This window comes from Lampetra planeri, chromosome 44 (assembly GCF_965212315.1).
Source record: "Lampetra planeri chromosome 44, kcLamPlan1.2.h2, whole genome shotgun sequence".
In the NCBI taxonomy this organism is placed as follows: Eukaryota; Metazoa; Chordata; class Hyperoartia; order Petromyzontiformes; family Petromyzontidae; genus Lampetra; species Lampetra planeri.
The window spans coordinates 3,567,311-3,586,203 of NC_136150.1; the positions used below are offsets into that span (position 1 = coordinate 3,567,311).

The 18,893-nt window shown below is 51.3% G+C and overlaps 1 protein-coding gene across 2 annotated transcripts; it reads right to left on the reverse strand.

The window, feature by feature from the left end:
- On the reverse strand, positions 1-16,338 carry LOC144732812 (ETS domain-containing protein Elk-1-like). 2 transcript variants are annotated; one of them, XM_078614421.1, is made up of 9 exons: positions 15,895-16,338; positions 12,409-12,538; positions 9,253-9,420; positions 8,245-8,453; positions 7,206-7,880; positions 6,717-6,941; positions 5,380-5,583; positions 4,049-4,168; positions 1-3,785 (listed from the first exon to the last, which is right to left on the reverse strand). In XM_078614421.1, exons 4-9 carry the CDS (start codon positions 8,449-8,451, stop codon positions 3,690-3,692), a joined length of 1,527 nt encoding a protein of 508 aa, XP_078470547.1. In that variant the 5' UTR covers positions 8,452-8,453; positions 9,253-9,420; positions 12,409-12,538; positions 15,895-16,338; the 3' UTR covers positions 1-3,689. The 2 variants fall into 2 exon arrangements, with proteins under 2 accessions (XP_078470547.1, XP_078470548.1); XM_078614422.1 differs by lacking the exon at positions 12,409-12,538.
- Positions 16,339-18,893: the final 2,555 nt, after the last annotated feature.

The following is an 18,893-nucleotide window of genomic DNA, read 5'->3' on the forward strand; positions in this document are numbered from 1 at the left end:
TTGTGTAAAATATATATATACTGTATATATATACCGTGTATTTGTATATATGCAAATTGTGTATAAAAATATTTTGCTAAGTGCAGTAAAGCAAGCACGGAGCGTCAGTATGTCACTCACGGAACCCTCCCAAGTAACCACCCCCACACACATCTCCCAGTCCGAGACAAAACACACGTGACCCAATGACCTGGACTTTGGGTGAGTTCAGGGTTCAACAGGAATGGGTGGGGGTGGGGGTTAAGTCAGGGGTCACCTGGTCACTCCCTCCCCACCCTCAGAGGTGGGGGTCACACTACCGACGCACGCACTCATTCCTCACAATCATCGTAGGAAACTTCTGAAGTTACGCATTACCTCTTTAAATTAGCGTCACAACTGGGGTGAAGGGGGGGGCTAAACAGTAGGAGTGTGGAGGAAGGGCTTCGTGGGTGTCAGAGGTCAAGTGTGACAGTGCAGGGGGTCAGAGGGTTAATGCTGCCGGAGTTGGTATGGTTGTAGAGTTGGGACGTGAGAGTTCACGTCTACGCTACAGGCCACTGCCCATGCCGTGCGGGTCGTGAGTGTTGTTTGACCATACTTCACCAAGCTGGTCAGTGCGGATTTCTGAAAAGGGGGGGGGGGGGGGGGAGGACGCAAGTTCGGATAATCGCCCTCCCAGGACCCAAGTTCGGATAATCGCCCTCCCAGGACGCAAGTTCGGATAATCGCCCTCCCAGGACCCGTTCAGGTGTTCGCCGCCGGCATCGGCCGTGGCCAGGAATTCGAACTCGGGTCGCCGGCTTCTAAGTGCAGTGCGCTAACCGCTGCGCCACCGCTCCACCCCCCAACAGGGTCACATGGCAGAAGAGCAGACGATTGGGGTTGTGGTGCAAGGGTCACAGGTCATTGCGATCGGATAGGGGCGGGTTCAGGGCACGGGGGAGGGAGGGGGGGTCAGAGTAATAAGGCAGAAGTCAAGGGTCAAGGACACAGCACCAACTGACGGGCGGCAGAGAACGCCGGGTCACAGCGGCCGGTACAAACAGCAGTGACGTCCGAGCCGTATCGACTTCGGATGCACGGCGCGCGTGCGGCACGCTGTGACTACGCGCGCACACGCACTCTCTGCAACACACAGGCACTGGGGGACAACACGCGTGCATCACACACGCAACACACACCAGGACACGGGCACTGGGACAGAAACGCACGCGTCGAGTGAACACGCACGCACGCGCGCACTTAAAAAATCCTCACAATGCGTAGTACACAGGCATTCTATCTGACCGCAGAGGGGAACGACGCATACTCTGGAACAACGCGTGCATTAAGAGAATAATGTACACGTTCCGTAAAAAGACGCACACTGGAACATCTCGCGCGACACGCATTCTACGGAGATGGAACACACACTCTCTGGAATCGGCACATACAACACTCTGGAACAAGACACACTCTCTGGAACTGGAACAAGACACACTCTCTGGAACAACACACACTCTCTGGAAGTGGAACACACACTTTCTGGAACAACACACTCTCTGGAACAACACACTCTCTGGAACAACACACACTCTCTGTAACACACTCTCTGGAATAACACACTCTCTGGAACAACACACTCTCTGGAACTGAAACACCACACACTCTCTGGAACAACACACACTCTCTGGAACAACACACACTCTCTGTAACACACTCTCTGGAATAACACACTCTCTGGAACAACACACTCTCTGGAACTGAAACACCACACACTCTCTGGAACAACACACACTCTCTGGAACAACACACACTCTCTGGAACAACACACACTCTCTGGAACAACACACGTTCTTGAACCGGCACGCACATACACACACAACTGCTAAAACACCAAGCACGCTGGAATGAGGCACACACTCACTGCCCTGCCCCTGACAATCTCCCTCACAGTGAAGGCGGTGGTGGAGGAGGCGGTGGTGGTGGAGACGGTGGTGATGGTGGCAATTTGAGGCACACGGAGTCATGCTCTTAGATTCTGAAACCCAAGCCGTGCCCGCCCCTAACCCCGCCTCCCAGCACACGAAGACGACTCCACGCCTGGGGGGGGGGGGGCAGCACTTGTTACCAGCGGAGGGAAATGGGCGGCCTGTGCCTCTCTACCCTTTTACACGGATTCCCACCGCAGCACCCGGTTCCAAATCAAACCCAAGGTGGTCACCCACCTCCCCACCCCCCCCCACCCACCATGACCTCCCTTGCCCTCTAACCTGATGGCCCTCTCTTCCAAGGGTTACCTCTGTAGTTTGGTGACTGCCGTCGCTTTACAATGGGTCCCCAGTGACACGTCACACGTTGGGCCCAACGACCCTGAATACTCGACACCAGTGTCACTCCTCGCAGAGTCCCAGTCTAACTGGAGACTCACACCAGCGTCACCCCAGACACACACACACACATCACAGTGTCACTTCAGACACACACACACCACCGCAGTAGCACTGCAGACACACAGCAGTGTCACTCTACAGTGGGCCCCAACAATGTTACTCCATCTCCGCACCAGACGTCCCCCGTTCTTCTGGACTGGGTCTCAATGTTTGAGGCGGCACATGCGTTGTCGTTGGCACATGGATTTGATTAACTCCTCCTTGAAAGACTCTGCTTGCTGTCCACAGTAGAGTCACAAAGCGGCTCCCTTCTTCACTTTTCGTCTCCACATCTTCTCAACACGAAGCTTCCTTGAGTTGACAGGAGAGGTGCGACCACAGTCAAAGGAAGCCAGGGTTCCGGATTAAGCCTAGAACTGAATTGCCAAAGAGGAACCTAATTACCCCTTTTCCACTGACACATCAGAGCCAGCACGGGGCACCTTGTGCTACGCAGGCCTCACCAGAAGACGTCTGGCTCGGAGCCAAGCAGGGCCAAGGCCTGGGATCGTGGAGCGCGCGCAGCCACAAGACGTCAGCGGCTCGGCTCCCGCAGTGGAAAAACAACCCGGCGCCTTCTGAGCCAAGCCGGGCTGTCTTGGCATGGCTTGGTGGCGCAGTGGAAAATATGTATGGGTTCCAGCTCAAACCCAGAACCAGATTCTCTGAGGAGCCTGGATTCCAGCTCAAACCCATAACCGGATTCTCAGAAGAGCCTGGGTTCCAGCTCAAAGCCAGAACCAGATTCTCTGAGGAGCCTGGATTCCAGCTCAAACCCATAACCGGATTCTCAGAAGAGCCTGGGTTCCAGCTCAAAGCCAGAACCAGATTCTCTGAGGAGCCTGGATTCCAGCTCAAAGCCAGAACCGGATTCTCAGAAGAGCCTGGGTTCCAGCTCAAAGCCAGAACCAGATTCTCAGAAGAGCCTGGGTTCCAGCTCAAAGCCAGAACCGGATTCTCAGAAGAGCCTGGGTTCCGGCTCAAACCCAGAACTGGATTGTCAGCGGCAAGTCCATGACTGACGTCCGCCCTCTATGGGCGACAGACGGAGCCGTGAGGAGGAGGGGGAGTTGGTGACACAAGACACTGACGATGATGAAGACGATGATGAAGACGATGATGTCGGTGAGAACAATGATGAGGGTTCATGATATCCCCAAACCACATTTCGACATCTCCAAAAAGTTGGCCGAGCAGGAAGAGGTGAAGAGGTGAAGATAAGTGAGTACGGTCATTATGGTGTTGGTGATGATGTGGTGGTAGTGATGATGATGATGACGGTGAGATGCGACGAAGTTAGTTTTTCTGCGGCCCAGGAGAGAGCACCACGGGGGTAGAGAGGCCATCCAGCGTCGCCAGGGGGATGGTCGCCATGGATCCTGCAGACGGGAACTTCACACGACGGCGGTGGGGGGGGGGGGGGGTGAGGCAGAGGTGAGACAGTGGTGAGTGTGCGTGTAGCGTATTATAGTGTGTAGATGGTGAGCTGAGTGGTGATTGAACGCTCACCTAGAGGGATTTCCTTGCCCGTGTGCGAGCTGTGTTGTGTGCGATGCACCGCGTGCGTGCGTAGTGTCCAACGAGTGGCGTGTGGCGAAGGAGTGATTGACGGCTGGTGGCTTGCGTGGTGAGCTCAATGGTGAGTGAACGCTCACCTGGAAGGAGGAATTGCCAGCCTGCGTGCGAGCGGGGCTCTGCAGGGCCAGGGGGCTCAGCGTGCTCCAGAAGTGGATGCTGCCCGATGGGATCAGCGGCGACGGCGTCAGATACAGAGGCTGAGGATCGCACACACAGGAACATCACCACCGTGACCCAGAGGTCGCAACCGGGTACCCGATACCCGTACCCTACCCGATACCCGGCTACCTGTACCCGGCCGGGTACGGGTACCCGTTTGCGACCCTGGTGCGGCCGGGTACGGGTACGGGTAGGCCGTGAGTCACCGGTGAGTAACCGTTTGTCACTCATTTGGGGTAGGGTACGGGTAGCGTACGGGTACCCGTACCCGGCCGGGTACGGGTACGGGTACCCATTTGCGACCCTGGTGCGGCCGGGTACGGGTAAGGAATCAAAACCCGTTTGCGACCTCTGCCGTGACTGCTGCCATTGTCACCATCACATTAACATCATCACCGCTGTTATCATCACCATCACCATGACATCGCCACCATATCAACAGTCAGTCATCGACCACTATCATCAGTCGCCACCACAATATTATTGTCGCTGGCACTAGCACCACTAACCACAATGATCCAAACTTCAGGTTTCAGCTTTCAAACGTCAGCGGTGGGTCTGGTGTGGTGAGCATGGTGTGCGTGGTGAGTGTGGTGTTCAGTGTGTTGAGGGTAGTGTTAAGTGCGGTGAGGGTGGTGGTGAGTGTGGTGGTGAGTGTGGTGATGGCGGTGAGGTGGTAGTGAGTGTGGCCAGTGTGGTGGTGAGTGTGGTGGTTGTAGTCAGTATGTTGGTGAGTGTGGTGATGGTGGTGAGGCGGTCGTGAGTGTGGTCAGTGTGGTGGTGAGTATGGTGGTTGTAGTCAGCATGTTGGTGAGTGTGGTGATGGTGGTGAGGTGGTCGTGAGTATGGTCAGTGTGGTGGTGAGTGTGGTGGTTGTAGTCAGTATGTTGGTGAGTGTGGTGATGGTGGTGAGGTGGTCGTGAGTACGGTCAGTGTGGTGGTGAGTGTGGTGGTTGTAGTCAGTATGTTGGTGAGTGTGGTGATGGTGGTGAGGCGGTCGTGAGTGTGGTCAGTGTGGTGGTGAGTATGGTGGTTGTAGTCAGCATGTTGGTGAGTGTGGTGATGGTGGTGAGGTGGTCGTGAGTATGGTCAGTGTGGTGGTGAGTGTGGTGGTTGTAGTCACTATGTTGGTGAGTGTGGTGATGGTGGTGAGGTGGTCGTGAGTACGGTCAGTGTGGTAATGTGGTGGTGTGGTCAGTGTGGTGGTGGTCAGTGTGGTGAGTGTGATGGGGCAGCGCTGCCCTCTGACCTGCCCCAGCAGCGATGCCCCGGTAGTGAACGGCATCAGGGGGCTGGGGATCATGTCGAGGGTGCGGCACCCTGTGCTGGTGAGCACCCCCCCAGAACTCAACGAATCCGACTCGGAGATGATGAGCAGGGGGGGCTGGGGGGGTTTGGGTCTCTTCACGCGGGGGGCCTCGCCCCCCTCTGGGGACGATGGGCTCATCGCCATCTGCGGTGCGACAGCGACGACATGGCGACGGTTACCGGTGGGGGGGGGGGGGGGGTGAGTGCCTTAGGTTACCAATGCAATTAACGACCCATCAAATCTAAGTCAACCCATGTCCGAGTGTTCAAGTTGATCCCGTTTAACCAGGCGCCAATGCAATTAACGACCCATCAAATCTAAATCAACCCATGTCCGAGTGTTAAAGTTGATCCTGTTTAAAGTAGGCGCCATACTTGCTTGCACCTTTACCTAACTGTTTCTGGCACCTCTTGCTTTCATCCTGTATTTTGCACTGTTCTTTTGATTTGCGTGCGTTTCGTTTACGACCGTAGTTTGTTGGTTGTGCAATATCGCTGGAGGACTCCCCGTACTTGTTCTTGGCAAACGTTGATGTTTTTTTATCTTTGATTTGATTGTTGCTGCTGTTCTCATGAAACCGCTCAGATCTCCCATCTAAAATAGCCGGGGAAACTGGCTAACAAATCAAATAAACTGTCTGTTGTCAATAAACTCACCCAAGAGACCAGTATGAGTCTCATTTGCAAGAGTGGCCTGGATCGCTAAAATAACAACAGCAGTTACGATGCAATGAAGCGAATAGAAATCAGAGTAAAAAAATATTGAGACTAAAATCCATAAAGTCACGTAGAATGGAAATAATAAAAAAATAAAAAGAATTATGTTTTATTTTTATTATTTTATTATTGCCATTCTACGTGACTTTACCGAAAGAACCAAGAAGATGAATCCCTGCAGTCACGAAAGCTTTAAATCGAAAATTTAAATCCATAACTGTATGGATTTTCTGGAAGATGCTCAACACAGTTTCATGCAAAAAGTCGAATCTAATTTCGAGATCTGGCCGTGAGGATTTCTCTCTCGCCCGCGGTGCGTGAGCTAAAACGCTCATAATCGGCGTGTAGTTAAACGCTTGCACACCGCGCGACAACGTGATTTGTTTGGCTGTGTTGGGTAGTGAAGGGATTTTACGCCAAAATATAGAATATTGGCTGGGAAAACCTACGTGTTGAGTTGTTGTGTTGTCGTTATTATTATACGCTTGTAATTGTGGTGGCGGGGGGGGGGTGGCGAGGTGGTATCCGCACTTAGCAAGCTTTGCCATGGCGACCCCTCACCTGTGAGATGCCGGATGACTGCAGTGTCGCCGTAGTGATGGGTGTGCTCGCCGCGGATACCAGAGTCAGCTGGGCGCCCGTTGAGAATTGGGAGGGTGCCTCCTTCACGACCACCATGGGCAGCGACGGCCCCACCTCCTCTTCGGGGGTACCCGGTGACGACTCAGGCCGCATCACCACAATCTCCACGTCAACCGCATCCACCTCCTCCTCCTCCTTGGGGTTCTGAACGCAGTCAACAACAGGCGAAAAAACACAACGAGAGGTTGCGATGATGCATAACAATCAGATCCACGTCGATACTATCTCCTCCGCGCATTGATAACACATCTTTACGTAATCACCTCCTCATCACCACCAACAAACATCACAACCTCTACCCCATTACATAATCATTATCCTAACAACACACAGCAACGCGAACCCACATTCATACACCATCACAGAGGACCACATCACAACCACTACAGCAAATGAACGTGCCCTTACCCTCTTTTCGCCTTGCACCTCGTGAGCGCCCAAGTGCACCGTAGCTGGCACGGAGGCTCCGTGCGGCAGGGGCGCTTCCCCTTCGGTCCGCTCGGTGCCTTCCTGCACCACCGAGGACTGCGCTACCCCGTGCGCCACCGTCTTGGCCGGTTGCTGCACCGGCAGCGACATTGGCGTCGGCGCGGCGGGCTGCTGGGCGGCACCGGTTTGCACGCCGCTGGGCGCCGCCTGCAGCGAGTAGATGGTGAACGTGGAGTACAGCCCCGACGTCTTGTAGTCCGAGCCGGAGGTGCCACCGCCACCACCGCCACCACCGCCACCGCCGGCGGACGCGACGGCACCCCCACCCACCTTCCCGCCGGATCTCCGTGCCCCTCCGTCCACCACGCCCCCCCAGTCGGTGACGCCGGCGGACGCCGCCACCCCGGCCACCGTCACCGCGCCGTTGCCCATGACGACGGCGGGCGGCTGAGCGGGCCCGGCCGCTGTGGCGGCGGTGCTGGAAGAGACGGTGGAGGGCCCCGAAGGCCCCGTCTTGCTGGCGCCCTCCAGTAGGAGGGTCGTGACACGCTCGGCGTCGGCAGACGTGAGCGACGCCGTATCCAGGTTCACCGATTCGGGGAACGAGACGAACTTGTAGACAAACTTCTGACCGTTCACCTTCTTGATGATGTTCTACGCGACACGACACACGGCGCTCGACTCAGTGAACGCGGCACGCACAGCTCTCTAAATTCACCAGGCTTAAATTGCCACACACCACACTGACACGCCCAGTTCACCCATTGTGCTGGTGTGCCACCACGTGCCCTGCTAGCGATAGCCTTGGACCCTCTGGTTGTTGGACAGTAATTGTCTCAACAAATTGAATTTCACGGGCTCATAAATTACGTTACTCTATCTGTGTGTTCTTCATGTCCCACCAGTGTACCCGTGTCTCCCTACCGTCTCGTACAAGTATCTACTCGTCACATCGGTCTCGTTCTCTGATGTTGTATCTCCCTGTCCCTGTGACATGTCCCCGTGTCCCCCCCCCCACCTTCTCGTAGTAGTATCTCAGCGCCCTGCTCAGCTTGTCGTAGTTCATGTTGGTCTTGTTCTTGCGCAGCCCCCACAGGCGCGCCACCTCCTCGGCCTGCAGCAGCTTGAACTCCCCGTCCGACGAGGTCCACGCGATGAGGTTCTGGTTCCGCACGTCCAGCAGCAGCTGCAGCAGGAACTGCCACAGTGTGATGGTCGAATCCATCCCTATGCAGACACACACACTCTGTTGGGGCAAGTGCTGGCCGCATTTTGATTCCCTATTTATTAAATCTTTTATATTAAGTTCACTTGCTTGCTTGCGCGCTTATGACCGTGCAAATCTTTCGGTCGTTTTTTAACCCACTTCCCGTGATCCAATCGAGCTGACATTTTGCACATAAACTCGTTGTGCGTGACAATTTATTTTCGTGAAATATTTTTTTCCATAACTTTACACTTTTTAGGAATTTTTTTAAAATATTTAATTGCCAATTGCTTAATGGTGGCAGGCAATCATCTGACCCATAGGTGGCAGCCATCTCAAGCCAGAGGACGAGAGGACTCTAGCCGCCACGCATATAAAAGATTTATAGTGAAAAACTTTTTTTTACGGGTTAATTTATTCCCAGTGCTGATGTTTATCCACCAGGTTCTCATTGAAGAATGAACCACCTATGGGAGGCCTTGGGACTGGTTCAGATAATCGTCACTGGTTTTGGATACGAGCCGGAATCGAACTTAGTCTCCGGGTTCGTAGAGCAGTGCGCTTACCACTGAGCTACCACTCCCCACACGCAACAATTAACTACGCACACATGCCTGCCCAAACACGTACGTACACCGGATTAACCACAGACACACGCAAACAAACGACCACAGTGCCAGCCAAGGAATGGAACACGTATAAGATTAGGCCCACCGTGGAGATGGAGCGATGAAATCAGCTCAGTGTACAGGTGCTCGGGTGAGACATAGCAACAGATTGGAGAGGCTTTCGTCCAGTGGTGAACCGATCAAAGCTCACCTGCACAGGGCCGGCGCTGAGAGCGGAGTCACGCGATCCGGGCAGCCCTGGTGGTGCTCCCATCGGCGTCAACCGGGGCACCACCGTTCCCTTGCTCAGGGCACCGCCCCCACGGTCATCTCCCTCTGGATGCGGGGCCCCTCGCCCCCCACGGCAGTGGGGGTCTCACTGCTCGCACAAGAACACAAAGATAAAAGATCCCGCTTGAAGCTCACTTAAAATGTAGGGGCAAGGGGTGCGAGCGAGCGTCTTTGAAGGCCGGAACCGTCACACGACGGGGTGGTGTGGTCAGTTACGCGCTCAGCCGCCTTTGCCTCGCCAAGGCTGATATTTACACACCGCGCCCGGCGCTCATACAAGGCTGAGTTGACCTTGGAGAGGCCAAGGACCGGATCAGATATTCACCGTCACTGATGGTGGCCATGGGTATGAATCGAACTCGGGTCGCCAGGTTTAAAGTGCAGAGGGCCAACCACTACACCACCGCTCCCAACAAACATACAAAGACCCCCCATATAGCCTTTAACAGATTCTTGGGGCAAGTGCTGTTTGTGGGTACCTATGAAGTCCGGCACAGCACACGAGGGAGTCGGTGGCCAACACCATGCCTAGCCACCTTGTTTCCCAGTGTTGTTTACACAAAGCATCAGGCACTCAATTAAGGCTGAGTCAACCTCGCAGAGTACACATCGTGGGCACACAGGGTATGTTAGCCAAGTGTAAATACACAGGTACACAAACATGTGTTATGATAAATATGTGATGTTAGATTGTTGTGAAGTATGATGATGCGGGACAACGTGATGTGACAATGTGTGGTGTTCAGGGTCGGCTGAAACGATGACGTCTTGAAACGTCACACACTCCCTCCCTCTCCGTTGTCACGGCAACCGCTCCGAGAAGCATTGCCATAGCAACCAAGCTAAATAGCAACACCATAGCAACCGAACCAAGGAGCGTCGTCATGGCAACAACGCCAAGCAGTATCTCAGTAGGAACGACGCCAACGAGTTACGCTAAAGCAACCATGCCGAAGTGTCACCGTGGGGAAAAATAGCCAAGTAGCATCACCTTAGCAACCAAACCAAGTAGCAGCACCACCACCGCAGCAACCATTAAGTAAAGAATCACCATAGCAACCCCGTTCAGGTTCACAGAATCTCTTAATTGAGTAGGCGGTATGCAAACGGTACCCAACGCACAACGCCCTGCAGACGGTAATCCGTAAGCGAGCATCTATTAAGGTATTAAGGTCAGCGAAACATCCGTCAGAGCGGTGTGTGTCGAAAACTACACGCGCACATCCGGCCGCTCGATCTCCCACTGTGCTGCTGGTGGATGTCAAACGCACGCTGGTGTTTTCGTAATGCCGAATGTATTTGTGGATGCAAGTGGGTTTAGGCTGAGGTGACCTGGCGGAGGTTGAGATGCCACTAGATTTGAAGCTTTCGTGACTGCAAGGATTCATATTCTTAGGTTTTTCGGTAAAGTCACGTAGGTAAAAAAATACAAATATAATTGCAATAATAATAGAAATAAAAAAAAGTAATTTTTTATTTTAATTTTTCGGTAAATTCACGTAGGTAAAAAATAAATAATAAAAATATAATTGCAATAATAATAGAAAGGAAAAGTGATTTATTATTTTATTTCTATTCTTATTTCAATTATATTTTTATTTTTTACCTACGTGACTTTACCGAAAAACCTAAGAGTACGAGATGCCACTGTTTGTGACCGCCGTGTGGATGGCAAGCGTACACATCTCATTATAGTGCATACTTCCACCAGAGTACAAATACATCAAAGCACACATAAAAGCGTACACATCGTGAACACACAGGGTCTGTGAACCAAATGTAAACACCAAGGGGCACAAACAAAGTGACACAAAAGCACAGCTCCCCAAACAGAGACACAAACACAGGAACACAAAACACAGGGAAACAGACACAAGCATAGGGGCACAAATAATAACATAAATACACACAGCACTGGATACACAAACACGTTAACACACAAATAGCCACAAAGACACGAACACCCAAGGACACAAACACAAGGACATCAACATGTAAACACAAACTAAAGTACTGTACACACGCACATACACAAGGACACAAAACACAGGCACAAATATAAAAACACGAGCAGAAGTACCCGGCGTTGCCCGGGTGAAAAATATATTTCTTAATAACCTTACATATATACACAGAAGAAATAAATAAATAAAGTTGAATAACACTAAATCGATCATTAAACCACTTTAAAGGTGACGGATAAAAAAACTGACATGCTTATTCCCATCGCGGGGCACGGGACGTGCCTCCCGGCAAATCCCTCGCAAGCGAGCGTACACAGACGGACAGACAATTTTTGAGTACGACGTTTCGCTGGTAATTGCATCCAGCATCAGCGAAACGTCGTACTCTGAAATGGTAATTGTTGTGGTTTCACGCTTCAACACACCGGTGGGCTAAAGCAGTGAACTATTAGTCTTTTATCAACGTGACACTTTTTTACTGATTGGCCGTGTCGGGTGGTGGAGGGTTACAACACATTAATAAATAAGGCGATCTAAACCCAATAACGTTGTTTATGAATAATGGTCGCGAAAGCCTACGTGTTACAAATTGACTCACTTTACTTAATAACCAGGCTACAGTCTACATTATAGACTGCCAGTACACCCACCCAGCTTAATAACCAGGATACAATCTACATTATAGACTGCCAGTACGCTCACCCAGCTTAATGACTATTTGTACAGTCAACATTTAAAGAATCGATTCTTGGCGCGTCGGGTTTAAAAGTAATTACACAGTTGTTTTTTCATTGGTATGTAATGTTTGAAAGTTTTCAGAAGATTTTAAATGTATTTTCCCCCCGGGCAACGCTGGGTATATCGAGTTTATACAACAAAGTCGTCGCTTGACACGGGTGGGGTGTCGAGGCCTAGTACCGTGCAGAGCCTCCGGCCTCGCCTAGATTGCCCACCCGGCTGAGGCTGGGTACTGGGGCCCTTACCCCCCCCCCGCGCTACAATAATACTGTCTAATCGCTATAATTTTATTATCTACCGACCCTATAATAGTAATTGCACACATTGGGGTTGGGGGGGGGAGTGAAGAGGACGTGAAACTTTGATGAATTTACCTCAGAGTCGCGTATTAATGCGTGCGCATATTTTTAATGGGAATTAAAAATGGCGTCCACCCCGCAGCGAATGCGTCGCTACCCGTTGCCAGGAGCAACCACCGTGTTCCGCGCCGGTCGTCCAATGAAACTGCGTATGGTCCGGCGACACACAGACAGACAGACAGACACACACACAGACAGACAGACAGATTTGCGATTTTATATATATAGATACATAAGTACACGAACACACAGCTACGTAAAAACGCAAACACATAAAGACACAGGGACCCAAATAAGAACCCCTTATCAGGGACCTTAACCCTCAGACTGGCAGCCAAAGAGCACGCACACACGAAGCCTATAGCCTAGCCCTGCCATACCCATAACCTATACACCTAGCCCTGCCATACCCATAACCTATACACCTAGCCCTGCCATACCCATAACCTATATACCTAGCCCTGCCATACCCATAACCTATATACCTAGCCCTGCCATACACATAACCTATACACCTAGCCCTGCCATACCCATAACCTATATATCTAGCCCTGCCATACCCATAACCTATATACCTAGCCCTGCCATACACATAACCTATACACCTAGCCCTGCCATACCCATAACCTATATATCTAGCCCTGCCATACCCATAACCTATATACCCAGCCCTGCCATACACATAACCTATATACCTAGCCCTGCCATACACATAACCTATACACCCAGCCCTGCCATACCCATAACCTATATACCCAGCCCTGCCATACACATAACCTATATACCCAGCCCTGCCATACCCATAACCTATATACCCAGCCCTGCCATACACATAACCTATACACCCAGCCCTGCCATACCCATAACCTATACACCCAGCCCTGCCATACACATAACCTATATACCTAGCCCTGTCATACCCATAACCTATATACCCAGCCCTGTCATACCCATAACCTATACACCCAGCCCTGCCATACCCAAAGCTCTAACCCTATAACCCAGCCCTGCCATACCCAAAGCTCTAACCCTATAACCCAGCCCTGCCATACCCAAAGCTCTAACCCTATAACCTAGCCCTTAACTCTAATGCTCTCACCTTGCCGTACCCCTCAGCCGACCACACGGTACGTTAGGGAAATGACCACGCTAATACTGTACACAGTCTCAATAACATTAACCCCATAGGCCTATACACAGCCGATAGACCCAAACAACTATGCACTAATTTAACCCGAACTGTCGTTGCGTGCAACATTTTTTGTTTGTTACGAAATAAAGTTTTGTGAAACCGAGTTGGCGATTGTCTAACCAATAGCACAGGGCCGGAGCCTGCGACTACCGTGTTCACCAGGGTAGGGTTAGCCTGGTACACTATAGGTTCGAGTCACAGCATACAGGCCCGACCCCATAACTCTTACCCTATAGCCTGGACTATATGGCCCGAACCTTACCCAGCCTACAAAGCTGGCCCTACAAGCACAAACATTAACCCCAATTCGCTGATACTAGCCCTATATCTCTAACCCCAGCCCCACCATACCCCTAACACTAACGCTGTAGTCCTAACGTTGACTTAACCACAGCCTTATATGTACAGTAGGGCTAGGTTAGAATTCGAGCTACAGGTTAGCGTTATGGATATGGGATAAGTCCGACCCTATAACCATAGCTCTACCTACAGACCCCTAACCCCCTAACCCTGTCACAACAAACAAATATACCCCCAACAACAACACAACTACACCCCTCACAACAACACAACTACACCGCCCACAACACAACTACACCACTAACACAACTACACCACTAACACAACTATAACCCTGTCCTTATCACAAATATACCCATAACCCAATTACACCCCTAACCCCAACACAATTGTACCTCTAACGCAAACACAACTACACCCCTCACAACAACCCAACTACACCCTCACAACACCACAACAACAACAAAACTACACCCCTCACAACAACCCAACTACACCCTCACAACACCACAACAACAACACAACTACACCCCTCACAACACCACAACTACACCCCTCACACAACATAACTACAACACCACAACTACACCCTTACAACAACACAACTACACCCTCACGACACAACTACACCCCTCACACAACAACACCACAACTACACCCTCACACTACAACACCACAACTACACCCCTCACAACACAACCACAACAAAACTACACCCCTCACACAACACAAATACAACACCACAACTACACAACTACACCCCTCACAACAACACAACCACAACAACACAACTACACCCCTCACACAACAACACAACTACAACACCACAACTATACCACAACTACACCCTCACACAACACTACACCCTCACAACAACTACACCCCTCACCACAACACAACTACACCACCACAACAACAAAACTACAACACCACAACTACACCCTCACAACAACACAACTACAACAACACTACACCCCTCACAACAACAAACTACACAACTACACCCTCACAACACAACTACAACTACACCCCTCACAACACCACAACTACACCCCTCACAACACCACAACTACACCCCTCACACAACAACATAACTACAACACCACAACTACACCCTTACAACAACACAGCTACACCCTCACAACTACACAACTACACCCCTCACACAACAACACCACAACTACACCCTCACACTACAACACCACAACTACACCCTCACACAACACAACTACACCCCTCACAACAACACAACCACAACAAAACTACACCCCTCACACAACACAAATACAACACCACAACTACACCACAACTACACAACTACACCCTCACATAACACAACTACACCCCTCACAACAACACAACCACAACACAACTACACCCCTCACACAACAACACAACTACAACACCACAACTATACCACAACTACACCCTCACACAACACTACACCCTCACAACAACTACACCCCTCACCACAACTACACCACAACAACAACAAAACTACAACACCACAACTACACCCTCACAACAACACAACTACAACAACACAACTACACCCCTCACAACAACAAACTACACAATTACACCCTCACAACTACACAACTACACCCCTCACAACACCACAACACAACTACAACACCACAACTACAACACTACAACAATACCACAACTACAACACAACTACACCCCTCACAACAACACAACTACAACACCACAACTACAACACTACCACAACTACAACACAACTACACCCCTCACAACAACAACACAACATCACAACACAACTACACCCTCACAACAACACCACAACCAAACTCGACCCCCTGTCCCCCCCAGACCGCCCACGCCCTAGCCGCGGGCTCCGACTCCATGCCTCGGCCTCCCCTGCCTCCCCTCTCACACAGCGGGGGGGGGGGTCAGGGCCCCCCACGACGCCCCCACCCCGAGACCCCCACCCCGCCCCCCAGTAGCTCGGGGTGCCCCCCCCCCCCCCCGTGGGCCCCCCCCCTTACCTCGCGGGGGAGGGCGGCGCTCAGGGGCCTCCTCCTGCTGCCCTGAGTGAGGGCCGCATGGCCCCGGGTCGAGGCGTCGCCTTCGATGTGACCCCCTTGGTGACCCCCTTGGTGACCCCTTGGTGATCCTTTAAAGGGTCCCAAAGGGGGTCCACACAGTAGGGCTTTCTGTCGACGAGAACGATCGCGCGGACTTGTGTATGTTGAGCTGTCAAGATGTGGCCCCCGTTGCTGCGTCTCTCTCCTCCCTCCTCCTCCTCGTCGTCCGCTTCTGTGGCCCCTTGAAGTCGCCTTGCGTCTTGGGGCAGGGGTCTCCCGGCCTCCTCCTTCTCCTGTCAGCGCGTGTTGACTCCGTGGTTGACAACGGCGCTCCGTCTCCCACCACCACCACGTCCACCACCACCCTCCTCCTGCTGCTGCTTCTCTCCCGCCGTCGCCGTGAGAGCGGCGGCGATGCGAGATGTGGACTCGAGGTGGCGCTCGTTCCACCACCAACAACCACCACCACCAACAACCACCACCACCAACAACCACCACCACCAACAACCACCACCACCAACAACCACCACCACCAACAACCACCACCACCAACAACCACCACCACCAACAACCACCACCACCAACAACCACCACCACCAACAACCACCACCACCAACAACCACCACCAACAACCACCACCACCAACAACCACCACCACCAACAACCACCACCACCAACAACCACCACCACCAACAACCACCAACAACCACCACCACCAACCACCACCACCGCACACGACCACCAACCACCACCAACAACCACCACCACCACAACCACCACCACCAACCACCACCACCAACCACCACCAACCACCACCACCACACACCACACCATCACACACCACCACCAACCACCACACACCACACACTCCACACTTACCACTCTGCTTCTATCACAGCAGGAACAACAACAGATGTTCACCAACGTAATCGCTTTATTACTTTGTGAATAATATACACAACATGTACACAACACACACACACAGCACAATTGCAACTGGTATAGGTGTGCTGTTGTAGAGAAAACAGCAGAATGGTGACAACGCACTCTAACACCACTGCAGGTAGCTCCTAATGTTGTATGGTACACAAACACACAATTCCCATATTATAATGATGACTGTGTTAGAGGTACACTATAAGGTACACCACATTGTGTGCATGCATGGCCTATTGTTAATTCACTGCTGAATGAGTGCCGCGTGACAAACACGACATTGATAAACAAACACGTGAATGCTATAGGACACAAACTACACAATGCACATTATGATTCATGTGTGTACACAAATCACAGTCCCCCGTTGTTACACGCACGACATAATATGAATGCACAATCCATGAAGTGTGTAACAGCACTGCTGCTTTAAACAAACACAACACGCGATTTTACATAAGTTGACATCAAACCTGTCAACCCCTTATCAGTGTTCATTTCATTACTACAGAACAATTCAGACCTGAGTGGTCACAATGTGCCCCTTATACATCTCAACGTTCATCCTACAAAGTTCCACCACAAGGGAGAAACACAAATAGACAATCACCACCACTACACTCACCACTAGTACACTCACTACTAGCACACTCACTACTAGTACACTCACTACTAGTACACTCACCACTACACTCACCACTAGTACACTCACTACTAGCACACTCACTACTAGTACACTCACCACTACACTCACCACTAGTACACTCACTACTAGCACACTCACTACTAGTACACTCACCACTACACTCACCACTAGTACACTCACCACTACACTCACCACTACACTCACCACTAGTACACTCACTACTAGTACACTCACCACTAGTACACTCACCACTACACTCACCACTAGTACACTCACCACTAGTACACTCACTACTAGCACACTCACTACTAGTACACTCACCACTAGTACACTCACCACTACACTCACCACTAGTACACTCACTACTAGCACACTCACTACTAGTACACTCACCACTACACTCACCACTAGTACACTCACCACTACACTCACCACTACACTCACCACTACACTCACCACTACACTCACCACTAGTACACTCACTACTAGCACACTCACTACTAGTACACTCACCACTACACTCACCACTAGTACACTCACCACTACACTCACCACTAGTACACTCACTACTAGCACACTCACTACTAGTACACTCACCACTAGTACACTCACCACTAGTACACTCACCACTACACTCACCACTAGTACACTCACTACTAGCACACTCACTACTAGTACACTCACCACTACACTCACCACTAGTACACTCACCACTAGTACACTCACCACTTGTACACTCACCACTAGTACACTCACCACTACACTCACCACTAGTACACTCACTACTAGCACACTCACTACTAGTACACTCACCACTACACTCACCACTAGTACACTCACCACTAGTACACTCACTACTTGTACACTCACCACTAGTACACTCACTACTAGCACACTCACTACTAGTACACTCACCACTACACTCACCACTAGTACACTCACCACTAGTACACTCACCACTAGTACACTCACCACTACACTCACCACTAGTACACTCACCACTAGTACACTCACCACTACACTCACCACTAGCACACTCACCACTACACTCACCACTACACTCACCACTAGTACACTCACCACTAGTACACTCACCACTACACTCACCACTACACTCACCACTAGTACACTCACTCACCACTACACTCACCACTAGCACACTCACCACTAGCACACTCACCACTAGTACACTCACCACGAGTACACTCACCACTACACTCACCACTACACTCACCACCAGTACACTCACCACCAGTACACTCATCACCAGTACACTCACCACTACACTCACCACTAGTACACTCACCACGAGTACACTCACCACGAGTACACTCACCACTACACTCACCACTAGCACACTCACCACTACTACACTCAC

Bases quoted from the DNA above. Each gene is read 5' to 3' on its own strand.
- LOC144732812 (XM_078614422.1), bottom strand. From the start codon at position 8,451: ATGGATTCGACCATCACACTGTGGCAGTTCCTGCTGCAGCTGCTGCTG. The intron at 6,942-7,205 runs GTAAGGGCACGT...GACTGCGTTCAG, and splicing joins AGGTGCAAGGCGAAAAGAGG to AACCCCAAGGAGGAGGAGGA. The intron at 5,584-6,716 runs GTGAGGGGTCGC...GTCGCACCGCAG, and splicing joins AGTCATCCGGCATCTCACAG to ATGGCGATGAGCCCATCGTC.